The 23531-nt window shown below is 53.3% G+C and overlaps 1 protein-coding gene across 7 annotated transcripts in view; it reads left to right on the top strand.

The window, feature by feature from the left end:
- Window positions 1-23531, top strand: part of COL27A1 (collagen type XXVII alpha 1 chain) — a 158596-nt gene that overhangs the window by 7521 nt on the left and 127544 nt on the right. For all 7 annotated transcript variants that reach the window (XM_016961506.4, XM_016961507.4, XM_054659009.2 and 4 more), the window contains exons 2-5: window positions 1061-1131; window positions 6017-7791; window positions 16668-16721; window positions 21374-21427. In XM_016961506.4, coding sequence (XP_016816995.3) covers window positions 1061-1131; window positions 6017-7791; window positions 16668-16721; window positions 21374-21427 — 1954 coding nt within the window. The remainder of the gene's footprint in view (window positions 1-1060; window positions 1132-6016; window positions 7792-16667; window positions 16722-21373; window positions 21428-23531) is intronic.

Raw genomic sequence — 23531 nt, 5'->3', positions numbered from 1 at the left:
CCACCTGACACAGCTCTCTTGCCTGCATCCCGCCTGTCTCTGGCCACGTGCCGGCCTCCCCTCTGCCTGCCTGGGGATCAGATACCCCAGGTGGCTTCGGGTGTCACTGGTGGCTGCTCCCACAGGAAGGTGAAATTGTATCATTGCCTTTGCCCATCTTGGCAAGAGCCACAGAGCAGAGCTTTAACCCTTCCTGGCCCTAGAGTGTAGGGACAGTGGGGACCGTCTAGGGGAGTATTTCTGTGGCTGGCAGCAGACTGAGCCCTTGCCATGCATGAGCTTATTGAATCCTCATGCCCGGCCTGTGAGATAGGGAATATCAGCCCATGTTGCAGAAGACAAGACAGGCTCAGAGAGGCTGAGCAACTCATTCGGGGTCATACAGCTGATGAGTGACAAGGCCAGGTTTGCACGTGGCTCTGTCTAACTCCCCCTCGTCCCCTCTGTTTTCTTTCTCCCACTTTCCATTAGGATAAAGCCAAGTCGGGAGCTGCCTTCACACAGCACTGGTTCTGGTTAAGGGGTCTCCTCTCTCCTGCCCTGTGTGGGAATTGGTCTCCCAAGCAGTCCAGCCTGGTCTTCCCGCTGACCTTTCACCCCTGGCTCTGCTGCCCATTGGCTGGGGTCTGGGGAAGGGTCTAAAGATCATAAGGCTGTAGTACAGATGGGGAGACTGAGGCCCAGAGAAGGGGAGGGGCTGGCCCCTGGTTGCTCACTGAGTCAGCATCAGATTTTGAGCTGGACCCTAGATGTTCCAATGACCAGGGCAGGGCTTTCTATGCACTGCTTCTTCCCCATTGACGTTGGCTAATTGATCTGTCAGAAGTGAGGCTGTGTTTGTCTATGTAAGCAGGTCCTCACTGAGAGGCTGTGCCTGGAGGCCGGGAAGAGTGGGCTGCTGCTCTGATGGGGTCCTAGAGCCTGTACCTGGCCTCCTGCCTCCCGTGGGCAGGACTGGGGTGAGACTGGGACTGGTGTCCACTCCCAGCTTCCCCAGCCGGATCCGGGCGTGAGGGGTGGAAGCTGATGCCGCCTCTGCTTTGTGTCTCCTGGTCTCTAGGGGGTTTCTCTTCTCCTGGATCTTAGTCTCGTTTGCCTGTCACCTGGCCTCCACCCAAGGAGCTCCTGAAGGTAATTCTCTCTTCTCTTTGTCCAGGGGGAGACAAAGGAGAACGGAAGGGGCCTGAGAACTCAGGGGTAGGAGACAGCCGTGCCCGTAATTGGAACTCAATGCCTCAGTTTTCCCATCAGTAGAATGGAGATGATAATTGGCAAATTCTCTTTAGGCTTGAAAGAATGACATTTGAGGCCAGGCTCAAGCCTGCAGTCCCAGCACTTTGGGAGGCCGAGGTGGGTGGATCACGAGGTCAGGAGATGGAGACCATCCTGGCCAACATGGTGAAACCCCATCTCTACTAAAAATACAAAAATTAGCTGGGTGTGGTGGCAGGTGCCTGTAGTCCCAGCTACTCGGGAGGCTGAGGCAGGAGAATCGCTTCAACCCAGGAGGCGGAGGTTGTAGTGTGCCCAGATCACGCCACTGCACTCCAGCCTGGCAAGAGAGCGAGACTCCGTCTCAAAAAAAAAAAAAGAATCGCATTTGAAGTTTTTGTAAAAGGGTAGGAAGGACTCTGTGCAGAAATGTGGAAGGGTGATTCTTGTGTTCCTTTCTGGGGCAAAATTTGAGTAAGTTACTCCGGTTTTAAGCCTCAGTTGTCCCTGTTTGTCCAATGAGTGCTCTAAGAACTGCTAAAAAAAAAAAAAAAAAAAAAAAAGGCATTAAGCATTAACTGTCATGGCCCAAGCCTGGGATCCCATCTTCCTCTTCCCGTGAGATCCTACTTTTCCCTGCTATCCCTGAGGGGCTGTCCAGGGGGCCGGGGCAGCGATGGGCTGGCTTCACATCTGCCCAGGGAAACTGAAACCTCTCCCACATCTGTTTGTCAAGCAGCCGCATGCCTCTGAAAATAGCTGCCCTTCCCCCGCCTTCACGCCCAGCCCGTGTGCTGGGGCAGGCAGCCCAGCACGCCGGGAGTCCCTATGGCCTGACCTGGCCACTCGGCAGGGATTGGGCCCCTGGGAGGGCAGGGCTGTGCCCGGAAGAGACTTCTGCTGCCCAGCAACATTTTGTGCAAATGTCATATTTTCCAAGCTTGCTGTTTCCCCCACAAAGTAGGTGAACAGCTGTCCAGAGTCCTGAGTCAGTCACTGGGGCGGGGGGCGGGGGGAGAGGCTGGAGCTGTGTGGAGCCAGGTTTATGTAATAAAGGGATCTTTTGGGGGCCAGCTGGCAGGCTCCTTCTATCTTGGCGCTGGGCTGAATTCATTCCCCTGTCCCCCGTCTCTTCACCCTTGATGGGATGCTGGATGTGTCTCCACCCTGCTTTCCAACAAACCTGGGAGGCCCCAGGCAGAATAGCATCATGGCTAAGCACAAAGACCCCAGAGTCAGGTGGCCTGGGTTCAAACCTTGGCTGTGCCTTTTTTAAGCTGCAAGTTATTCCCTCTGACTCTTCTGAGCCCCCTCTATAAAGTGAGGATAATAAAGAGTACCTGCTCCATAGATTGCTGAGAGAATCAAGTGAGATCATGCCTGTAAAGTATTTGGTATCTAGTAAGTGCTCAACAAGTATTAGTTTTTCTTATTGCTGTTAATTAGTTACCTGAAAAGTTTGGGCAAGAACAGCCCTTTCCTATGCCCTGCAGGGCTCACGGTGGTCAGACTCACAGCAGCTCTGTGCTGGTCACATTTGCCAGGTGTCAGGGCTTGAGACTTTGCCCTTTAGCTGCAGATGGTCTTTGGGGGACACCTGGAGACTGCTGGTTGTCAGCTTAGAAACCCACCCAGTGGATAGGGGAAACCTCACCCATGCTGCCTGGCCCAGCCAGTTGTGACTCTCTTTGGGTGAGTGCAGGTTAGCCCTAAATTCCATGTGTGGAGAAAGATGTGAGCAGGCCTGAGGGGCCCTCCAGGGGTTGTTGAGCGGGGACTAAAGGAAGGACCAGGTGGCTTCCTGCCCTTACCTCTTGTCCAACCAAATGGCTCCTCCCATTCTAAGTCCCAGTCTATAGTGAATAATAGTGAATAGTATTTCATGATAATAAGAGGGTTTCAGTGATTAAAACATACACCACTAAGAGAATCCTTAATCAGTAGTTTATTTTAGCTTAGAACCTGAGGACAGACAGATGGGAGAAAGGATGGGAAAGAGGAGTTTGAAATGAAATGAAAGCCCCTTGGGTCCTAAGGAAGAATAAAGGTCTTAAACTCAAGCCAACCTGAACCAGCAACACAGAGCTATAGAATTCTTAGAACATTGTAACACCTGTGCTGTCTCAAGATCTGTTTCTCTTGTCTTACAGGCAGGGAATTGAGGCCCAAGGGTGAGTAAGACACTCAAGCAGAGTTACTCAATGTGGGGCTTGGGTGAAGATGATGAGGAAGATGACCATTTCATCCTCCTAACAACCCTATGGTGTAGGCGCTCTTTATAGCCCTGTTTTACAGTGGAGGGAACTGAGGTTCACTGCTGGTCTTCTCAGGCTCTGAATTTTGGCCTTCTGACTCCAGAGTCTGCTATAGAACCATTATAACATGCTGCCAGCACTCAGGTTCTCAATTTCCCCCAGGGAACTGTCCTTCTATCCATTCATCCACCCATTCATCTGCCTATCCATTTACCCATCCATTTATCTATCCATCATCCATCCATCCATCCATCCATTCATCCATCCATCCAATATCCATCCATCCATCCATCCATCTGCCCTTTCATCCACCCATCCATCCATTCATCCATTTATCTATCCATTCACCCATCCATCCATCTATCTACCAATTCATCTACCTATCCATCCATCCATTCATCCACCCACCCATCCATCCAGCCAGCCAGCCAGCCATTATCCATGCATCCATCTATTCATCTATTCATCTATTCATCCATCCATCCATCCATCCATTCATCCATTTATCCATCCATCCACCCATCCTTACCTTTATCTACCTATTCATCTACTATCCATTTATCCATCCATTTATCCATCCATCCATCCATCTACCCTTTCATCCACCCATCCATCCATTCATCCATTTATCTATTCATTCATCCATTATACATCCATCCATCTACCAATTCATCTACCTATCCATCCATCCATTCATCCACCTACCCATCCATCCAGCCAGCCAGGCATTATTTATCCATCCATCCATCCATCCATCCATCCATCCATCCATCCACCAATGCATCTACCTAACTATCCATCAATTCATCCATCCACCCATACAGCCAGCCAGCCATTATCCATCCATCCATCCATCCATCCATCCATCCATCCATCCCTTCATCTATTCATCCATCCATTCATCCATCCATTTATCCATCCATCCATCCATCCATCCATCCATCCATCCATCCACCAATTCATCTACCTGTCCATCCATTCATTCATCCACCCACCATCCAGCCAGCCAGTCATTATCCATCCATTCATCTATCCGTCTATCCATGCATCTCTTCATCTATTCATCCATTTATCCATCCATCCATCCATCCATCCATCCATCCATCTACCTGTTCACCTGCCCATTTATCCATCCATTTATCTATTCATCCATCCATCCATTTTTCTATCCATCCATCCATTCATTTATCCATCCATCTATCCGTCCATCCATCCATCCATCCATCTATTCATCTATTCATCCATCCATCTATACATCCATCTACTCATCCATCCTTTCATGCATCCATGTATCCATCCATCAATCCATCCATCCATCTGTCCATCCATCCATCCATCCACCTATTCATCTACCTATCCATTTATCCATTCACCCATCCATCCATTCATCCATCCATCCATCCATCCATCCATCCATCCATCCATCCATCTCAGTACTCAGGGCCTATCTTGCTGAGCTTAGGGGAAGGGCCCTGAGGACCTGACCCAGACTCAGATTCCAGAGGCAGCTTTTCCTTCCCTGCTGAGTCAGAGCTCAGGAGCCTGCTTTGCCAACACTGGCAGCTCAGCTGACTGAAGGGGTCTAATGACCTGGGAGGGGAAAGGTCAGGAAGCCTTTCCATAAACACTCTGGAAGCCCTCCTTTTCTTTTGCTCTGGCAAGCCCTGCTGACATAATTATTGGGCGGATGTGACCTGGCCAGACCACAGTCAGATATCCATACGCTTTGCCAGAGGACAGAGGTTGCAGGGATGCTTTGATTGCTTCCTCTCCTCTCCCCAGAGTCCTGTGGCGAGAAGGAGGAGTCAGCGGAAATGCCATCACCCTTCTGATAGCAGATGGCAGCCCCATAGCCTGCTAGAGACACCTCGGGAGTGGGAAGGGGAATGGGTGGGTCCCTGAGGAGATGGTGAAACCTGTCAGACCCCTAGGACATCTTTACCAAGCTCTGGTGACAGGTCTATTCTTGTCATCCTGGTCCCTCACTTATGGGGCTGCTTCCTGGAGGAGATGGCTTTCCAGGTGGAGAAAAAGGAGTATAACGTGTCATTGTTGGGCAGCCTCTAACACTCTCAGCAACAGCATTTGGTTATTATCATGATTTTTAGTATTAGTTATTATTTGAAAGGGCTTCTTTTGTACCAGGCACTTAAAAATAAATGTATTCATCATGTAATTGTTACATCCTTCTGAGGTTGGGACTGTTACTATCCCATTTAATAGATGGGAAAACTGAGGCACTAAAGTCACAAGATTAGTAAGTGTTAGAGGTAGGATTTGAACTCAGGAAGTTTGGCTCCAGAGTCTGTTTTTTAACCCCAACATGCAAGATTATGCAGCCAGATAAGGGGTCACAATCCCTGCCGGATAGTTCCAACGCTGCCCTCTCAGCCACCACCGTGGGGCGGTGTCATTTTTAGATGAATGAACAAAGGACCAGGTAGCTGTGGGTGGACGGTCCACATTGCCTGTGCCCCTTAGGGGGTAGGGGGTGGGGTGGGCTGGAGCAGGCCCTGACTGCGTCCTCTCCCCTTTTCCCTCCCTCTCAGATGTGGACATCCTCCAGCGGCTGGGCCTCAGCTGGACGAAGGCCGGGAGCCCTGCACCCCCGGGAGTCATTCCTTTCCAGTCGGGCTTCATCTTTACGCAGCGGGCCCGGCTCCAGGCTCCCACGGGCACCGTCATTCCTGCCGCCCTGGGCACAGAGCTGGCGCTGGTGCTGAGCCTCTGCTCCCACCGGGTGAACCATGCCTTCCTCTTCGCTGTCCGCAGCCGGAAACGCAAGCTGCAGCTGGGCCTGCAGTTCCTCCCCGGCAAGACGGTCGTCCACCTCGGGTCCCGGCGCTCAGTGGCCTTCGACCTCGACATGCACGACGGGCGCTGGCACCACCTGGCCCTCGAGCTCCGAGGCCGCACAGTCACTCTGGTGACTGCCTGCGGGCAGCGCCGGGTGCCTGTCCTGCTGCCTTTCCACAGGGACCCTGCACTCGACCCTGGGGGCTCCTTCCTCTTTGGGAAGATGAACCCGCATGCAGTCCAGTTTGAAGGTGCTCTCTGCCAGTTCAGTATCTACCCTGTGACGCAGGTCGCTCACAATTACTGTACCCACCTGAGGAAGCAGTGTGGACAGGCTGACACGTACCAGTCCCCACTGGGACCTCTCTTCTCCCAAGACTCTGGCAGACCTTTTACCTTCCAGTCCGACCTCGCCCTGCTAGGCCTGGAGAACTTGACCACTGCCACACCAGCCCTGGGGTCACTGCCAGCAGGCAGGGGACCCAGGGGGACTGTGGCACCCGCCACGCCCACCAAGCCCCAAAGGACTAGCCCCACAAACCCTCACCAGCATATCGCGGTGGGAGGCCCAGCCCAAACCCCACTGCTACCTGCCAAGCTGTCAGCCAGTAACGCACTTGATCCCGTGCTCCCAGCCTCTGTTGGCGGCTCTACCAGAACGCCTCGCCCTGCGGCCGCTCAACCATCACAGAAGATCACAGCCACCAAAATCCCCAAAAGCCTCCCTACCAAGCCTTCGGCCCCTTCTACTTCAATTGTCCCCATCAAAAGCCCCCATCCTACCCAGAAAACAGCTCCATCTTCATTTACAAAGTCAGCCCCACCCACTCAGAAGCAAGTGCCACCTACTTCCCGTCCAGTTCCTGCCAAAGTCTCCCGTCCCGCAGAGAAGCCCATCCAGAGGAACCCGGGAATGCCCAGGCCCCCACCGCCCAGCACCCGGCCCCTACCTCCTACCACCAGCTCCTCTAAAAAACCCATTCCCACAGTAGCTCGGACTGAGGCCAAGATAACCAGCCATGCCAGTAAGCCGGCCTCTGCCCGCACCAGCACCCACAAACCTCCCCCATTTACTGCTTTATCCTCATCTCCTGCCCCTACTCCTGGATCTACCAGGAGTACTCGGCCACCAGCCACGATGGTACCTCCAACTTCGGGCACCAGCACTCCCAGAACAGCACCTGCCGTCCCCACTCCTGGCTCAGCTCCCACTGGAAGCAAGAAGCCCACTGGATCGGAAGCCTCAAAGAAAGCCGGACCCAAGAGCAGCCCCCGGAAGCCTGTCCCCCTCAGACCTGGGAAGGCAGCCAGGGATGTCCCCTTGAGCGATCTGACAACCAGGCCTAGCCCCAGGCAGCCCCAGCCCAGTCAGCAGACCACCCCGGCCCTGGTATTGGCCCCGGCGCGATTCCTGTCCTCCAGCCCCCGGCCCACGAGCAGTGGCTATTCGTTCTTCCACCTGGCAGGATCTACGCCTTTCCCTCTGCTGATGGGGCCTCCGGGACCCAAGGGAGACTGTGGTTTGCCGGTAAGACTGAGTGGGGTCTGCATGCTGCTTGGAGCTCCAGTGGGGGACTGGGGCATTGGTCAAGTGGTTGCCCCTAGTAAAGACAGGAAAAGGAGCAGCTTAGAGCAGGGAGCTGGTTATGGGTACATCCTTGGCTCCAGCCAGGCCCCCGGCTCCTCTGGCTCTGCTAAATGCATCATTGCCCACCCTGCTCCAGATTCATGATCCACTGGGACAGACTCAAGTCTGGTGGCTACCCCCAGGTGAAGAGCATCCCTGGGCTTTGGTTGGCCCAGGTCCAAGCCCGTTCTTTGCTAACCCAGCTGCAAAGCTCGAACAGCTTAAGGAAGGCCCGTAGCTGACTGGCTCCAGATCATGCAGTGAGTAAGCAGCTTCCAAAGCCCCGTTCTCCCAGCTCATGGAGCAGGGGTCCTTCTGGCCCATCAGCTTGTCTGAGAGTTGCAGACAAAGGTCACACATGGGGAGCTCTGGATATGTTTTGTTTGGCACGTGCAGTGTTCTTTTTTAAAAATCCAATAACTTACTAACATTTTAAAAATGTGAGAGATTTCTTATAAAAAGACTCAGCAACCAGCTTCTCTTGGAAAGTGGGAGATGCGATGGTGCTTGGGCCACCCCGTTAGGACAAGTCCACTCCTGTCTGTGCTGGTCCCCACTTCTCCTGACTGAGTCTTCCGACCAGTCCTTTCACCCGTTTATGTTACCTGCCTGCCTGGCGCCTGCAGGGGTTTGATTTGTAACCCCCTGGTAGGAGTTTGGGGTGCAGAAGGTCAGCGTGGGCCAGAAGGAAGAGGAAGGGAGAAGAAAGAACACGATTTGCAGGATGGTCTCAGGGTCGATGCCTCCGGCTTGCCTGGGACCGTCTCTAGGGGCAACGACCTTCCCACAGCTGGAGGCCAATTCCTCCGGGTGGGGAATGATGGGATGGCGTTTCCAGAAGGCTCAGGGCTCTGCTCTGTTCTCCCGCCTTGGAGATGACCACCGTGTGGTGGCCTCTCTCTCTCCTTCCTGAAGCCGGCTCTCCCACTGGGCTCTGTGTTTGAGGTTAGGGCTCCCTACAATGTGGAGACCGTGGCAGATGCTGGGAATTCCCAGGCCTTCCAAACACACTTAATGAGTTTTAATAATCATTAGGAATAATATTTATCCAGCCTGTCTCCAAGGGGACGGAGAGTCCGCCTTTATTATAACCATATTGTCGAACTTATGGAAACTGTATGCATTGCTTTGCAATTATGTCAACGTTCTGCTCAAGTTCCATGTTCTGAAATTGGCAGCGTAGAGAGTTGGGAGCCACCACTTTCTTGTGGAAAGAACGAGGAACCCTTTTCACCTCTCCAGCCAGCCCAGGCCAACTCTGGCACCAGGTGCCTTGGGGCCCTGACAGCTCAGCTTCCCACGCTGTGCGCGTGCTGGGCTCAATGGCGGTGAGGTCAAAAGGGGAATTGTCCCCTCCTGACATGGTGAGGTCCATGGTCTCAACTCGGGCCACACAGCACAACCCAGCCGTGAGGAGGAGGCCGGCCCTCCCTCCCAAGAATGTGTGTGGTGTGGAGAGAGGAGCAGAGCTGGCCCAGGGCAGATTCTATAGAATCTTGGGTCTGCTGTATGTCTGAGTCAAATACTTTTTCCTGGGGCTTGGGGCTCTGGGTCAGCAGGAAGCGAGGCCTCCTGCCAAATCTCTTTGAAAAAGAGGAGGCACTGAAGTGAAACTGGTCAGTCAGTGGTTGCTTGGGGATGACTTAGTTCAACTTTCCTCATTGGGCAGGTGAGGAAATTGCGCTCAGAGAGGGCCAGGACCTGCCCAAGGCCACGCAGCACGGAGGAGGTGGAGTTGAAGTTTACATTCCAGACTGTAGCCTCCAAGACTAGCATGTTCCATCCCACTGCCCTGAGTGTCCACTGTGAGGCTCTGGGACTCAGATCTGGGGGACTGGGGGCTTCAGACAGGAGTCACTACTGTCCCTGGCCTCAAAGGAAGGGCTCAACATTTAAAGAATCTTTTTCTTTTTTTTTTTAGAGACAGGGTCTCACTCTATCACCCAGGCTGGTGTGCAGTGGTGTGATCACAGCTCACTGCATCCTTAATCTCCCAGGCTCAATTCATCCTCCTGCCTCAGCCTCCCAGGTAGCTGGGACTACAGGCACGTGCCACTATGTCCGGCTAATTTTTTCACTTTTTTTGTAGAGTCTGGGTCTCACTATGTTGCCCAGGCTGGTCTTAAACTCCTGGCCTCAAGTGACCCTCCTGCCTCAGCCTCCCAGAGCGCTAGAATGACAGGCTTAAGCCACTGTGCCTGGCCTAAAGAATCTTCCGATTCGATAACCATCAAGTTTATGAGCTGCTTCCACAGGCACGGTGTCTCCTTTAGGACCTCACGAAAACTGGTTGAGGAGGGCAGGCTGTGTGTGTTCATCCCTGCCCCACAGATGATCCAAGAGGGGTTGGAAAGAGATAAAGGACCCCGCCAAAGGCTCCCAGCGTGTTCCTGAAGGAGCTGGGATGCAACTTGTGGTCCCTGACTTCCGGCCAGGGCTGAGGCTCTTTCTGCTCCTCCAGCCCTGACTACTGAGGACAAGGGGAAGACACCAACCTGCCCGGGTGACATCCCTGTCTCAAGCCCCATGCTACCCCCTGTCCCCACCCTAGGAGGAACCCGGAAGCTGGTAGAATCTTTGTCCACTGTGTAGCAGATGGCAACCTGGTCACTTCTTCACCAGATACCAGAATAATGTAATGGAAGAGGCATCTTTGAATGGTGATGAAATGAACTCTCATTCTTTCTGGCCTCTGCTGTCTTCCCTTGACCCCCATATATATCCAGGATCTAAGCCCAGCAGAACAGAAGCTCCAGCTGCCCAGGAGAAGAGCTTAATTGTCCCCCGTCCAGGCACATGCAGACTTGGGTTCAAATCCTGACTCCACCCCTTTTAGCTCTGTGACTGATCCATGCTGAGCCTGTTTTTGTAGAACATAAGATGATAATAGCTCCCACCTCTGGTGGGGAGGGTGGCCTGAAAATGTGCGTAAATTTTATTTGCATATAAAGCTGTAGTAGAGGCTGGGCGTGGTGGCTCACACCTATAATCCCAGCACTTTGGGAGGCCGAGGCAGGCGGATCACTTGAGGCCAGGAGTTCGCCAACATGGTGAAACCCTGTCTTTACCAAAAATACAAAAATTAGCCAGGCATGGTGGTGTGCGCCTGTAATCCCAGTTACTTGGGAGGCCGAGGTAGGAGAATCCCTTGAACCCAGGAAGTGGAGGTTGTGGTGAGCCAAGATCATGCCACTGCACTCCAGCCTGGGCGACAGAGTAAGACTCTGTCTCAAAAAACAGCTGTAGTAGAAATGAAGTAATTTGGGCTATCTTATCTAGTTTTGCTGAGTGACTTTGAGGAAATTCTTTCCTCTCCCCAGGGCTCAGTCTTCCACTGAAATAGGGTGTTGGGACAGCTCTCCCCTTAGAAATGACTGTGGGACCTTTCAGTGTTTGAGAAAGGTGCAGTGGCTGTGTCTGCATGTGCAAACCTGCTCCTCGGGGTTCAGGGCACGACAGCAACTGGCAGAGGCTGAGACAGAGTTCTGGGCCCAGGCCTGCCAGGAGTTGTAGCTGCTGAGTGAGGGAGCTCTGTGGGAGCCCCAGGAGGGGGGAACATGGAAAAACTGAGCTTGGCCCTGGGTGAGTTGGGGCGGGGAGGCCGCGGTTCACAGCCCTGCACAGAAGCTGCACAGAAGCCCCACGCCTGAGAGGAGGCGAGTCAAGGCCTTATTTATTCACGATCAGGCCACTGGCATTTGCCCGTGCTTGCACTTTTTGCAAATGTCCCCTCGGGAAGACGCCGCTAAGGGCCTGGCCCACACCACGTGCTCTGTGACTATCTATCTATGAAATGAACAAAAGAATTTGATCCTTATGAAATGCAGGTCGTCCTGACTCCCAGGCGGGGCTCCTTGAGGTTACCCAGAACTCTCCTGCCAGGGAGATGAGGAGGCCATGTGGACTGCAAAAGAACATAGGCTTTGGATTTGTGACAACCTGGATTTGAACCATTCCCTTATTCAGCCATCCATTCATTCTTTGCACAATTGTTAACTGAACGTCCTGTAGATGCCTGGTGCTGTATGACCTTTGGCAAATCACTTAACCTCTCTAAGCCTCAGTTTCTGCCTCTATAAAATGGGGATACGGTGCCACCTACCTTTCCAGGGTCGTTACATGGATTCAGTGAGATGCGGGGGTAGGGGGGGGAGTAAAGCACATATGAAACCTGGGTCCTGGTAGATTGTCATGGCTGTGATTGTGGACTGATGGTGGGTGTTGAGGTGGGGACTTTGGTGCATTGAGAGAACTGGGAGGGTCTGGACATAGTCTCACATTTGCTTGGAGAACTGTGCTATGAAAATACTAACCTGGGGTTAGTCAGTGGAGCAGGGACAGCAGGGAGCCTGAATGGATAAGAGTGTCATGACACATGTCAGCTAGACAGCGGGGGTTTGGGGGAGGACTGCCCCCATTTTTTTTTTTTTGAGACAGAGTCTTGCTCTGTTGCCCAGGCTAGAGTACAGTCGTGCGATCTCAGCTCACTGCAACCTCCGCCTCCCGGGTTCAAGCAATTCTCCTGCCTCAGCCTCCTAAGTACCTGGGATTACAGGCACGTGCCACCATGCCTGGCTAATTTTTTGTATTTTTAGTGGAGACAAGGCTTCACTATGTTAGCCAGGATGGTCTCGATCTCCTGACCTCCAGGCAGGGCCCAGACTCACTGGGGAGAGTTAAAGGAACAGACTATTTACGGAGGGGTGGACAGCATCAAGGGAACCAGCAGAGGCAGGTGAAACACAAGAGGCCTGGAAACTGCAGGAAATTGTTACCACACCCAGACCAGAAGGTCCCAGGGAAAGATGTTCCCAGAACCCAATAAGAGTTAAAACCTTGAGCAGGGGTCTCCTCACAGAAGCAGGGGCCATGGGCGAATACAGCTGCAGCCAAATTATAGCACAGCAGAGAGGGCACAGGGAGAGAAATATACCCTGTCCTCCCTTCTGTGCACTCTCTTCCTGGGGTCTCCCATTGGCCAAACCCAGCTGGAAGCCAGAGGTCAAGGAAGGCCGGGGTATAATCTGTAGAAGTCAGCTTCCCAGGGCACGGCACAGATCTGGGAAGTAAATGGAGAAGAACCAGCATGCATATGCCATCTCAGAATATGGGTATTACATTCCCATTTCACAGCTGGACAAACTAAGGCCCGGAGGCCCAGGGAGATTGAGTAACTTGCTCAAGGTCATACAGAGCTGTACTGATGCGAAGAAGCTCTGTTCCAGCAGGTCCTTCCCAGGACAGAGGCTAGGGAAGTCTGGGTGCCCTGTGTGAATTCTTAGGAATCATCATGAGCTCAGATGGTCAGAGATGGGAGAGCCCTTTGAGGCCCCCTATCTACGCCCAACAGGTTACAGACACAGAGTCAAGGCCTAGAGATCAAAAGGACATTGCTCAGGGTCACATGGTAGGTAGCAGCACACCTAGGATCAGACTTTGGTCTCCTAAACCCCAGGCTTGTAAAACTTCTCATTGCTTACTGCCAGGGGCCATGCCAGCCAGCGCTGGCTTCTTTCTGCAGGGCTTGGCAGGCAGAGGCTCTTCCAGCTGGACACAAGGGTGGACTTGTTCCGTAGGATGGGGTTCCCCTAGATCTGGCTGTCAGAGGCCAGGACCCTTGGGGGAAGCCCCGAGGGGTCTGCTTGGTTGTTTCCATGGCTCTGTTTGCGTACGCCTGGAGCCCAGGCCTCCTCCACCTCCCCGAGGCAGGCCTGAGCCCCCGCTCTGCTCCCCTTCAGCTCCAGGCCCTCTCAGAGGCCCCGTTGTTTGCAACGCAAAGTGGAAAATCCCACCCCGGCCTCGTGAATCATCCCAGAGTCACCCGCTCAGGCTTCAGGCCCTGGAAAGAAATGGCAGCGTTTTTCCACTGCGGAGAGAACAGGCAGGGTCTCGGATCAGGGGAGAGGGGCCAGGGGGCACCCGTGCTCGCCACGAGCAAAGTGGGCACTGAGTAGGGGAGGGTCCAGCCCGTGGCTAGCACTGGGCAGCCGGCGGTCCCCACCCAGGTTGAAGGTGGAGTGAAGGGATTGGCCAGGCCCGAAGCTGGGGCCGCCCCGTCAAGGAGTCGGCCTGTGGGCTGACATCACCAGGCTGGACCCTGGGTCCTGAGTGGTACTCAGAGTCTGCTCTGCAGATGTGGTGGATGAGGTCAGACTCTATCCTGGATGCCCCTATTTCTGGGGCAGAAGACATGCCAAGAGGGAGTGTCCAGGCCTCTGCAGCTGCAGCCCCACCAGGGTCCATGAAGGAGCTGCACCCACGGAGCCTGTTCCTCCCCGGAGTCCTGGACAAGCCCTTCACCCTGCTGAGTCTTTGCCTTCTCTGCGAGATGGGAAGAATCTCGCTTTTCCTCTTCACCTGATAATGTAGCAGAGGAAATTACCCCCACCTTGGCTTTCCGCAACTCAGGAAATGCCAGTGCCAGGAAGGTTCCAGGATCTTCATTTCACAGATGTCCAGAGAAGAGAAGGGACTTACTCAAGGCCATATACCTAGTTAGAGTCACAGTCAACCAAGATTGTGTGGCAGCTGCCCAGGGTAGGAGAACAGGTCCAGTGGTCCTGGGTTTGAATCCAGGCTCTGCCTCTTGTTAGCTGTGTGGCACTGGGCAAGTCACTTTTCCTCTCTGAACCTCTCTCTGGTTTCTTACCTGTTGAAATGGCATGGTATACCTACAGTATGCTTTGTCTCAGCCCCCTGCTTTTTCTTTAATTCTGGGTCCACCTGGGACAGTTGGGTCAAGGAGGGCCTTCTAAGAAGGGACATCTTTTGCTGTCCCCTAGAAACAGATGTGAAGGAGGATGGCTTAAAATTTTGAGTTGAGGACGTTGCAGAAGCTTGCTTAACAGAAATAACAGCTAACATTTTTTTTTGAGCATTAATTGGGTGCCAGACACCAGGATTAGCACTTGTTATAGATTATCTGTCGGCTAGGTGCTATTATTAACCTCATTTTACAGTAATAGAAACAAAGGCTTGGAGCCTGGAAATAGCTTTGCTCAAAGCCACCCAGATAGTAGGTGGGCGGGGAGGGGGGTGCCCTATGTGAACCCAGGCCGGTGGTGTTACACCATACTCTACTGCCCAGAGACAGCTGGAGAGGAGAAGTGGGTAAGACTGGCACCCAGAGTCCAGAACCCACAAAACCAGACAACCCCTCTACCCAGCCCTGCAGCTCTGCCGCCAATTTGGCCAGAGGTCCCTGGATGCTCAGAGGTAGCTGGGACTTGCCCGAGGTCACAAAACAGACCCTCCTCCTTCTGCTCAGGGCTCTTGCCCAGTGACCTTGGTACCCATATCTGCCTGTCTGGATCTCTCCTCTGATTTTTATTCATGGACGAGCAAGCACGTGGTGTTCACAGGCCAGAACTGTGAGCCGAGACTGCCCAGCATGAGATCTGGATTAATTACCAGCCAAACCAGACTGGGTTTTCAACACCGATTTTAACTCTGGGCAGGAAATCTGGAATCTCATTGATGGTTATTTGAAACAAATGAATTCCCCAGGCCTCACACATCCTCGAAAGCCTGGCTTCCTTCAAAGGCTGCAGGCACAGTTCTTCACATCAGGCGCTTAGTTAATCCTCATTTACTCCTTCGAGGTAGATGCAGCAGTAGCTATTGGACCCATCTTAACGGGGAGCATCTGAGACTCAGATAAGTGGGAGGAACTGCAGGAAGTGTGCAGCTATTAAGTGGTAAAGCCAGGATTTGAACAAAGATCAGCTCATCCTTCAGTAAGTCTGCTCGACTGCCTCCCTTCCTGTGTAAAGAGAAAAGAGATGAGGACACACAGATGCTCCTTAAATGCTGAGCTTCAGGGTTAGGTTTTTCACTTGTGGGAAATGGGGAGCCCTTAAATGTTGTTGAGCAGGGGAGGGCTTTTGGAAGGTGAATGAGGCTGTGTGGAGGAGGACTGCAGAGGGGAGGGAGGACAGAGTAGAGGCAGGGAGACCACTGAGGGGGCTGCTGCAGGTTCTTGGGGAGTGGTGATGAAGGCTGGACCATGCTGTGGCCATGGGAACAGACAGAACATTTGAGTGCCAGTTACGTACCAGGCACTGTGTTAACATTTATCATCTCTCATGTCATCCTTGGAATCCCATGGGGAGTGTTTTATTGCCTCCGTTTGTATGGGCACAAGCTGGCTAAAGACTTGTGCATTTTGTCAGTGGCAGGCAAGGATCTGAACCCAGGCATGTCTGATTCAAAAACCCATGCCATGCTCTGTGTGCTGTGCTGCCTGTTTGTGGGGCAGAGATACTTGGTGTGACCTTGGCCAAGTCCCTTCTCTGTTCTGATTCTGCAGAGAATTTGGCTGAGCTCTGAGGTTTCTGGCTGTTTTATTTTATCAAACGTTTGGCTGAGCCCTGGGGATAGGCAGATGACTCATATCCCCTTAGTTCCTTTGAGGAGACCGTCATCTGATGGGAGACACAGGCTTCTAAGCAGATAATTCCCCAAGTAAGATAGCGGTCTTTAAAATAGAGGAAAACAAGGGACTTTGTCCAACTTGGGGAAGGTTTTCTGGAGAAGGTGACACCCTAAGTTAGCTGGGTGATAAATGATGAGGGCGTCAGTGACTGAATAGTAGCTATGAAAGCCCAAAAGCCCCAAAGAGCATGAGTTTCTCAGGGCAGGGACCTCAGGGGACTCCTCCTCTTAGCCGCGGACTATCCATGCCCACAGCTGCAGGCGGGATTGTTGAATGACTGCTTGAGCCCATTCTCTGCTGCCAGTGGGCACTGTCTAATGCTGTCTAATTGTTTTCTCCTCAGGGTCCCCCTGGGCTACCTGGGCTACCTGGAATCCCTGGTGCACGTGGGCCTCGGGTGAGTTATCTCACACTGTCCTTTGGAACTCTTGGTGGCTCTTTGGCCTGCGTCTCACTGCCCCTGAGGTCTCGGGTTTGCTGTGTGTCCTCAAGTTCTTCCCTCCCCCTCTCTGGCACCCATATTTGGCTTTATCCATTTGGAGTGGACTTAGGGCTCTCAAGGGTGCTATATGGACAGATATGGCATGGAACAGCAATGACCTCTTGTAGGTCTCAGTTGTCCATTGGGGATATCACCCTTTGCAGCCTAGGGTGGGGAAGGGGCTCCAGAAGATCACATCCCTTCGGCTGGTGAGCTTCAGTGTTTGGCCAGGAAAACTGCCTTGGGGAATATATGACCCTTGCATCCCTCTTCCTGTTTCTGCAGGGCTCTCCTGGAGTAGGGGTGCGGACATAGGTACCTGGAGGGGCCATGCGGGGAGGAGTTGAGTTCCTCCTGCTGGAGAGAGGCTGGGGGACAGCTTGGCAGGCTGCGGTGGCCGACTGAGCTAGCCCAAGCCCCAGAGGGAAAATAGCTCCTATGTGATGTGCCTGGCACCTTCTTTTATGCTGCCTTATTTGACCTCTCATGCCCACCCCAAGTTCCCATGGGACAGTGAGATCATTCTCATTTTAGAGATGAGGAAACTGAGTAGGAAACGGCAAAACCAGGACTGGAACCCAGGCTCTTACCCATATACTGGAACCCTTGGAGATCCCCTTAGAGGGAAACCTACCTGCTTCCCTTAGAGGGCTGAGACCAACAGCACCCGGCATCTGTGCCCAGGCTGAATCAGCCTTTCCCACGCTGGGTGCCTGGTGAGGCCCTGGCAGAGGTAGCTGCCTGGGGCATATTTTTAGCTCTGAGCCCAGCGAGTGGTTCTGGTTATGCAATTACCCAAGCCCTAGTTCCCTCCAGACCTGGCCCTGTGCTCCCTGGGCCCAGGGCTCTGGAATCTGCCATCTGAAGCGGCATTTCCTCCTGGCTTCAGAGCCTTCATGAAGCACGTGCCCTCTGGGGACCACATAGATATCACAGACGCTGCTAGCCCATGGGACCTTGCAGCCTGGGACTAGGATGAGGCCGTTGACCTAGGCAGCCTACTCCCTTCCCCAACCTCCTGAGCCCGCAAGCCTCTGTGGTTTTGCTCTGGCTGTCCTCCTTTGTAAACTTGTCCTCCATTCATGTCTAAGAGCAAATGCCACCTTTATTTCTGATGACCACTCCCTTCTTGGAACTCCCGCAGTGGTTCCCCTGTCCCCTCTGGATGGCATGGGCCACTTTCTCAAAGCTCTCATTGACCACTAAACTCTGTTTGCTGAGCCACATGTGCAGGATCTCATTCCACCTTCCCAGCCATTCTGAGAAACAGGTTTCAATCTATTCCCATTTTACAGATGAGGAAACTGAGGCTCAGAAAGGTTTAGTTACTTCAGATAAAGTCAAAGAGAGTAAATGGCAGAGCCAGGATTGAACCCAGGCAGTCTGCCTCCAGAGCCTACCATCTTTTTTTTTTTTTTTTTTTGCCAGAGTCTCGCTCTGTCTCCCAGGCTGGAGTGCAATGGAGCAATCTGGGCTCACTGCAGCCTCCACCTCCCAGGTTCAAGCGATTCTCCTGACTCAGCCTCCCAAGTAGCTGGGATTACAAGCACATGCCCCCAGGCCCAGCTAATTTTTCGTATTTTTAGTAGACATGGGGTTTCACCATGTTGGCCAGGCTGGTCTCAAACTGCTGACCTCAAGTGATCCACCTGCCTCGGCCTCCCAAAGTGCTGGGATTATGAGTGTGAGCCACTGTGCCCAGCCCAGAGCCTACCATCTTAAGCATCTATTGTGCTTATTTTTCTGAGTATTCACCTGAGCCCCTCCAGAGATAGGCCTTGGTTACCTCTCTCTCCTACGTGATGCCTAGCAGAGCACCCTGCGTGCTGGAGGTGCTGGGCAAATGATTGGTGAAGAGTTCTAATGTAGGAGTCAAGAATATTTCTACCAAGAAGTTGTGGAATCTTAGGCAAGTCCCTTCTGTCCTTCTAGCCTCAGTTTCCCCATCTATAAAGGCTGGGGTCATGGTAAGGCATTTCTAAGTTTCCACCTAGCTCTGGGTGAATGACTCTCCTGACACGCTTCTAGGCTCTTTGCCTGCACCGCCACCCCAACTCTCCCTGCCCGCCGTCCCACCGTCATCCTGTTTCTAGACTGGAAATTCCATAGATTATAAAATTCCAAAGATAATAGAATGCTGGATTAAACAATTCCAGCTCCTCTCTGCACAGATGGGGGCTCTGGGGCTTAAGGAGGGGCATTCTTACCTGAGGTCGCCCAAAGCTCTCTGTCTTGCCCCTTCCTACCTCCACATATTCCCCCAGCCCATGGAGGGATGTCGGGGAATCCCAGAGCCTCCCCTACCTGGCTTTCTAGGCTGCAGCATTTATAGAATTGGTCTGCTTGGCTTTCAGTCAACTATGTGCCTCATTTCTCTGCAAGACTGGAGAGGGTTGGGGACGGGGGGGTGCAGGGAAACAGGAAGCCCCCACCTTCAGAAGCTGCAGATGGGGGAGCTGAGTGCTCTGGCCCACCATCTGTGGGGCAGCTGGGGCACGACTGGGGAGAGGCAGCCACCCTTGACCTTGTGCAGCCTACGCCTGGCACTGGTGGAACTGGGTGTCAGGAACCCCTCCTTGAACACCCCCTCCCAACATCTGTCCAATTCCCACTGAGCTTGTGGTTAGACCTGGTTAGACCCCACGAGCCTGGGCTGGGGTGAACATCAGAGGGTGTTCCAGATTCCTTAGAGACTGCTGGGTCCCAGTCACTTACAGAACAGAGGGAGAGACCGAGGCTGGGGATTATGAGGTGGGGCTCAGAATTGGGACTCAGTCTCGATGCTTCCAGGTTCTGTCGCATCAGGAGACAGTGTTTGGTGGGACTGCAGGGGAGGGCAGGAGGGCTGATTATTTTGGAAGGAGGGTCACAAGAGGCACTGAGAAAACTCCCCAGGCTCAGTGTGCTCTGGACACTGTTCCTTGCTGGTGCATTCGGAGAAGGGGAGGGTCCCAGTTCAGGCATCAAGGAAGAGAGGAAGAGGGAGGTGCCTTGGTTGGAATGTGACAGGCTGCAGCTGGGAAGCTGGCCTCAGAGAGGGAAGAAGAAAGCAGTTCACACACAGTTAGCCCGATGAATCAAGAGGGACGGGGAAGAGGGCAGTGTGCCTAGAGGCTGGTGGGGTTGGGAGGACCACTGGACCCTTGAGGGTGCCTCTCCTCACCTCCTATGCCCCAGATTATTCCTGCTAGACAAAAACCCTCAAGTATTCCCCGGCTCTTAGGGCTCCATTTATATTACTGTGCTGGAAGACTCTAGGCCAGGGCCCTTGCTGGAGAAAGTGGACATAACAGGACCCAGCTGTTATCGGGGAACTTGGATATGGCCTGGGAAAATCCAGCGCCATGAATAAACTCTGGACTTGAAGCCACCAGGCCCTGGACCCTGATCTCACTTGGCCACAAATCTGCTGTATGACCTTGATCAAGCCTCCTGGACTCTCTGGGTCCAGTGTTCCCAGGTGCTCTGTGGTCTCTGGAAGACCTTGAAAGCTTGGAGCTTGCAGGTGTCTAAGGGTCTGATCACGTGTTGTAGCCACAGGAGAGGTGCACCTTTGTTCACAAGAGGTCAAATACATCCTTCTTGAGCTCTCAACTCCAAAGACTCATACAAAAGTCCAGTTGGGGCCAGCTGCCGTGGCTCACGCCTGTAATCCCAGCACTTCAGAAGGCCAAGGCAGGAGGATTGCTTCAGGCCAGGAATTCGAGACCAGCCTGGGCAGCATAGCAAGACTCCATCTCTACAAAAAAAAAAAATAATAATAATAATAAAAATTAGCCAAGTATAGTGGCCCATGCTTGGAGTCCCAACTACTCAGGAGGCTAAGGTGGGAGGATCTCTTGAGCCGAGGAGTTTGAGGCTGCAGTGAGCCATGATCATACCACTACAGTCTAGCCCAGGCGACAGAGCAAGACCCTGCCTCTAAAAAAAAAGTCCACTTGAGACTGGAGGAGCCCTAGAGGGTTCCCCGGAGGAGATGGCACTTTGAGCCAGGCCTGAAGGATGGATCAGGTTTCAAGCAGAGGAGATGCATGAGAAAAGATGCTGCCAGATGAGGGAACAGCATGGGCAAATGCAATGAGGACAGAAAGTACCAGATACGTGGGAGAGAAGTGCGTAGCTAAGTGTGGTTTGAGCCTGAAGAAGCTGGGAAGGGCTGACGGGGCTAGGCTGAGAGAGTGTGGAGAGGTGGTAAAATTTAGGGGTGAAGGACTTGTGCTCCGAGGTCAAGGTCCAGCTCTGCCTCTTAGCAGCTGGGTGATCTGAGACAGTTACGACCCTCTGTGAACATCGGCATCCTCATCTTCAAAATAGTAATAACAACACCACCTACCTTCCAGGTTAACAGGATCAAATGAGATGGCACATGGGATGTGCTTCCCACCGGGCCAGGCATGGAGGGTGTGCTCCCAAAAGTAGGCTGAGTGGCCACGACAGTGTTGCTAGGGCTTGGCTTGGGGAGAAGATAAACCAGTGGGTGGAGGGAAGGTGCCAGGCATTGCTGTCAGAGGCGAGATGGCCCCTGTTTTTTGTCACCTTTTTTTGTTTTTGTTCCTTGTCTCTTTCAGGGTCCTCCTGGGCCTTATGGAAATCCAGGTCTCCCCGGCCCTCCTGGAGCCAAAGTGAGTATTTGCTGGAGATGTGGCCATGGAGTGGGTGCTGGGGTTGCAGCCATGTTTGCAGTGCTTCCCAGGGGTGCCTGGTGGGAGGGCTTCAGGGGCACTGAGGGGGATTCCCGCCTAAGCCAGGGGCACCCTCTGGGCCCCTTTCCAGGGCTGGGCCCTGTGCCTGGTCCGGAGACACAGTGCTTCCGCCTGGGAGAGACTTGGGAGAGTCGGGCAGTTGGAACCCAGAGCCTTCAGGGGAGTGGGCAGAGAGGTGATTTCTTGCTAAATAGGGAAGGCTGGCCTTGAATGTCAGACTAAGAACATAAGGCTTACTGGGTTGTAAGATGCATCCTGGGGAGGGATGTGGAAAGATCACGTTTTAGAAAGCTCACTGGATGCCCTGAGGAGGATGAATGCGGTGTGGGGAACCAGAGCCAAGGCCGGGAGACCAGGGGTGATATGGGGGAGAAAGGAGGCTAGTCTGGGCCAATTTAGGGGTGTGGGAGGAGGTAGGGTGGAAAGGATGGTGGTGGGTGCAAGGTGAGAGACGGTTACAAACACCAGACAGTTTTTACCTCCCTGATGTTAGCCTTGGGGACTGAACTGGGTCCCAGGAGGAGGAGTAAGATGATGTTGCACGTAGAAACATGTAGCCCGGTCAAGTGATCATTCATGGACAGATATTCTGGAACTCAGGATTGCTCTGAGCTGGAGACAGAGCCAGGGGGAGGCTGGCGCAGAGATGCCACCTCCCCCAGGGAGTCTTCTTGGAATACTCGAATTCACTTTTAATGAGACCTTAGTGGCTGATGCTTTGATGATATGGGAACACCACTTGCTGAGCTCTTCAGTCTGTTCCTGGAGCTCTGGCAGAGGGCAAGGTTGTTGGGGCACTGCATTGGAAGTGAGAAACTCAGAGCACCAAGAGGATTGCCGGAGCCAGCAACATTTAGGTCATGGGAAAAGAAAGTTTGTGGAATGGCTGGAGAGATAGGAGGGGAAGGAAGATGCTAAAGTCCCTGAAGCTAAGAGAACAGTGCCTGTGCCGAAGGAGCTGTGGAGGGCAGACAGGCTCCTGACTCAGGGGCCTCCCAGCTCAGCCTGTGTCATCTGTGGGGTAACCAGGTGAAGAGCACCCCCGTGCTTTGGTTGGGCCAGGTCCCGGGTCATTCTTTGATAACCCAGCTGCAGAGGTTGAATGGCTTAAGGAAAGCCCTTAACTGATTGGCTCCAGGCCATGCACAGTGAGCTGCTGAGCAGCCCCTAAAGCCCATCTCTCCTGAGTCATGGAGTAGGGCTCCTTTTGGCCCATCAGCTTGTCTGGGAGCTTTGGACAGAGGTCTCACGTGGTAGCCCTGGGCATATGGATCTGTGGTGCCAGAGTCTTGGGGCAGAGCAGAGTGCAGGAGCACTGGCCTCAGCCCCTCTAGATCTGTGACTCTACGTCCAGGGCTGGGCTGGGTTCCTTTTCGGAAGGCAGGCAGTGGAGGCCTCAGGTGTCCAGTGCTTAGCAGCTGCCTGGAGGTGCTCTGGGCTTTCACAGGGTGAACACTGATGATAATAACAGCCATATACTGAATGCTTCCTGTGTGCCAGGCACTGTGCATGCATTTGATGTGGCTTGTCTCATTTGATCACCACAAAGACCTAAAGAGATGGGTGGAGATACTGTACCCATTTACAGATGGGGAAACTGAGGCACGGGTCGAGTAAGACATTGTCTAGGAAATGGCAGTGGAGACTGCCCCCATGGGTCAGGCAGAGAGGCAGGAACTCATTTGGAGAGTTCTGCTTTGCAGAGGTCATGGCACATCAAGATGCCGAGCATCAGCAGCTGTTTTGAATGGCCAGGCTTGCCCCTTCCTGACCTGCTCTGGGACCAGTGGAGCCTGTCTCCTCCCACCCCTAGGCTCACTCCCTGCTCCTGTGGTAGCAGATGCTCCATCAGCTCCTTCTGCTGGCCCTGCTCAGAGCACTGTGGAACCTCAGTACCAGGCCCATGGTAGCCCACCCCAATCTTGCTAACAGATGTGCCATGGTAGGAGGAGGGCCTGCCAGCTGTTTCTCCTCGCATTTTGAACACATCTCTTAGTGTGACCACTGAGGCTCCTCCCTAGCA

This window comes from Pan troglodytes, chromosome 11 (genome assembly GCF_028858775.2).
Source record: "Pan troglodytes isolate AG18354 chromosome 11, NHGRI_mPanTro3-v2.0_pri, whole genome shotgun sequence".
Taxonomy (NCBI): Eukaryota; Metazoa; Chordata; class Mammalia; order Primates; family Hominidae; genus Pan; species Pan troglodytes.
The sequence above is the reverse complement of the archived record's forward strand: the minus strand, read 5'-3'. Positions and strand labels throughout refer to the sequence as shown.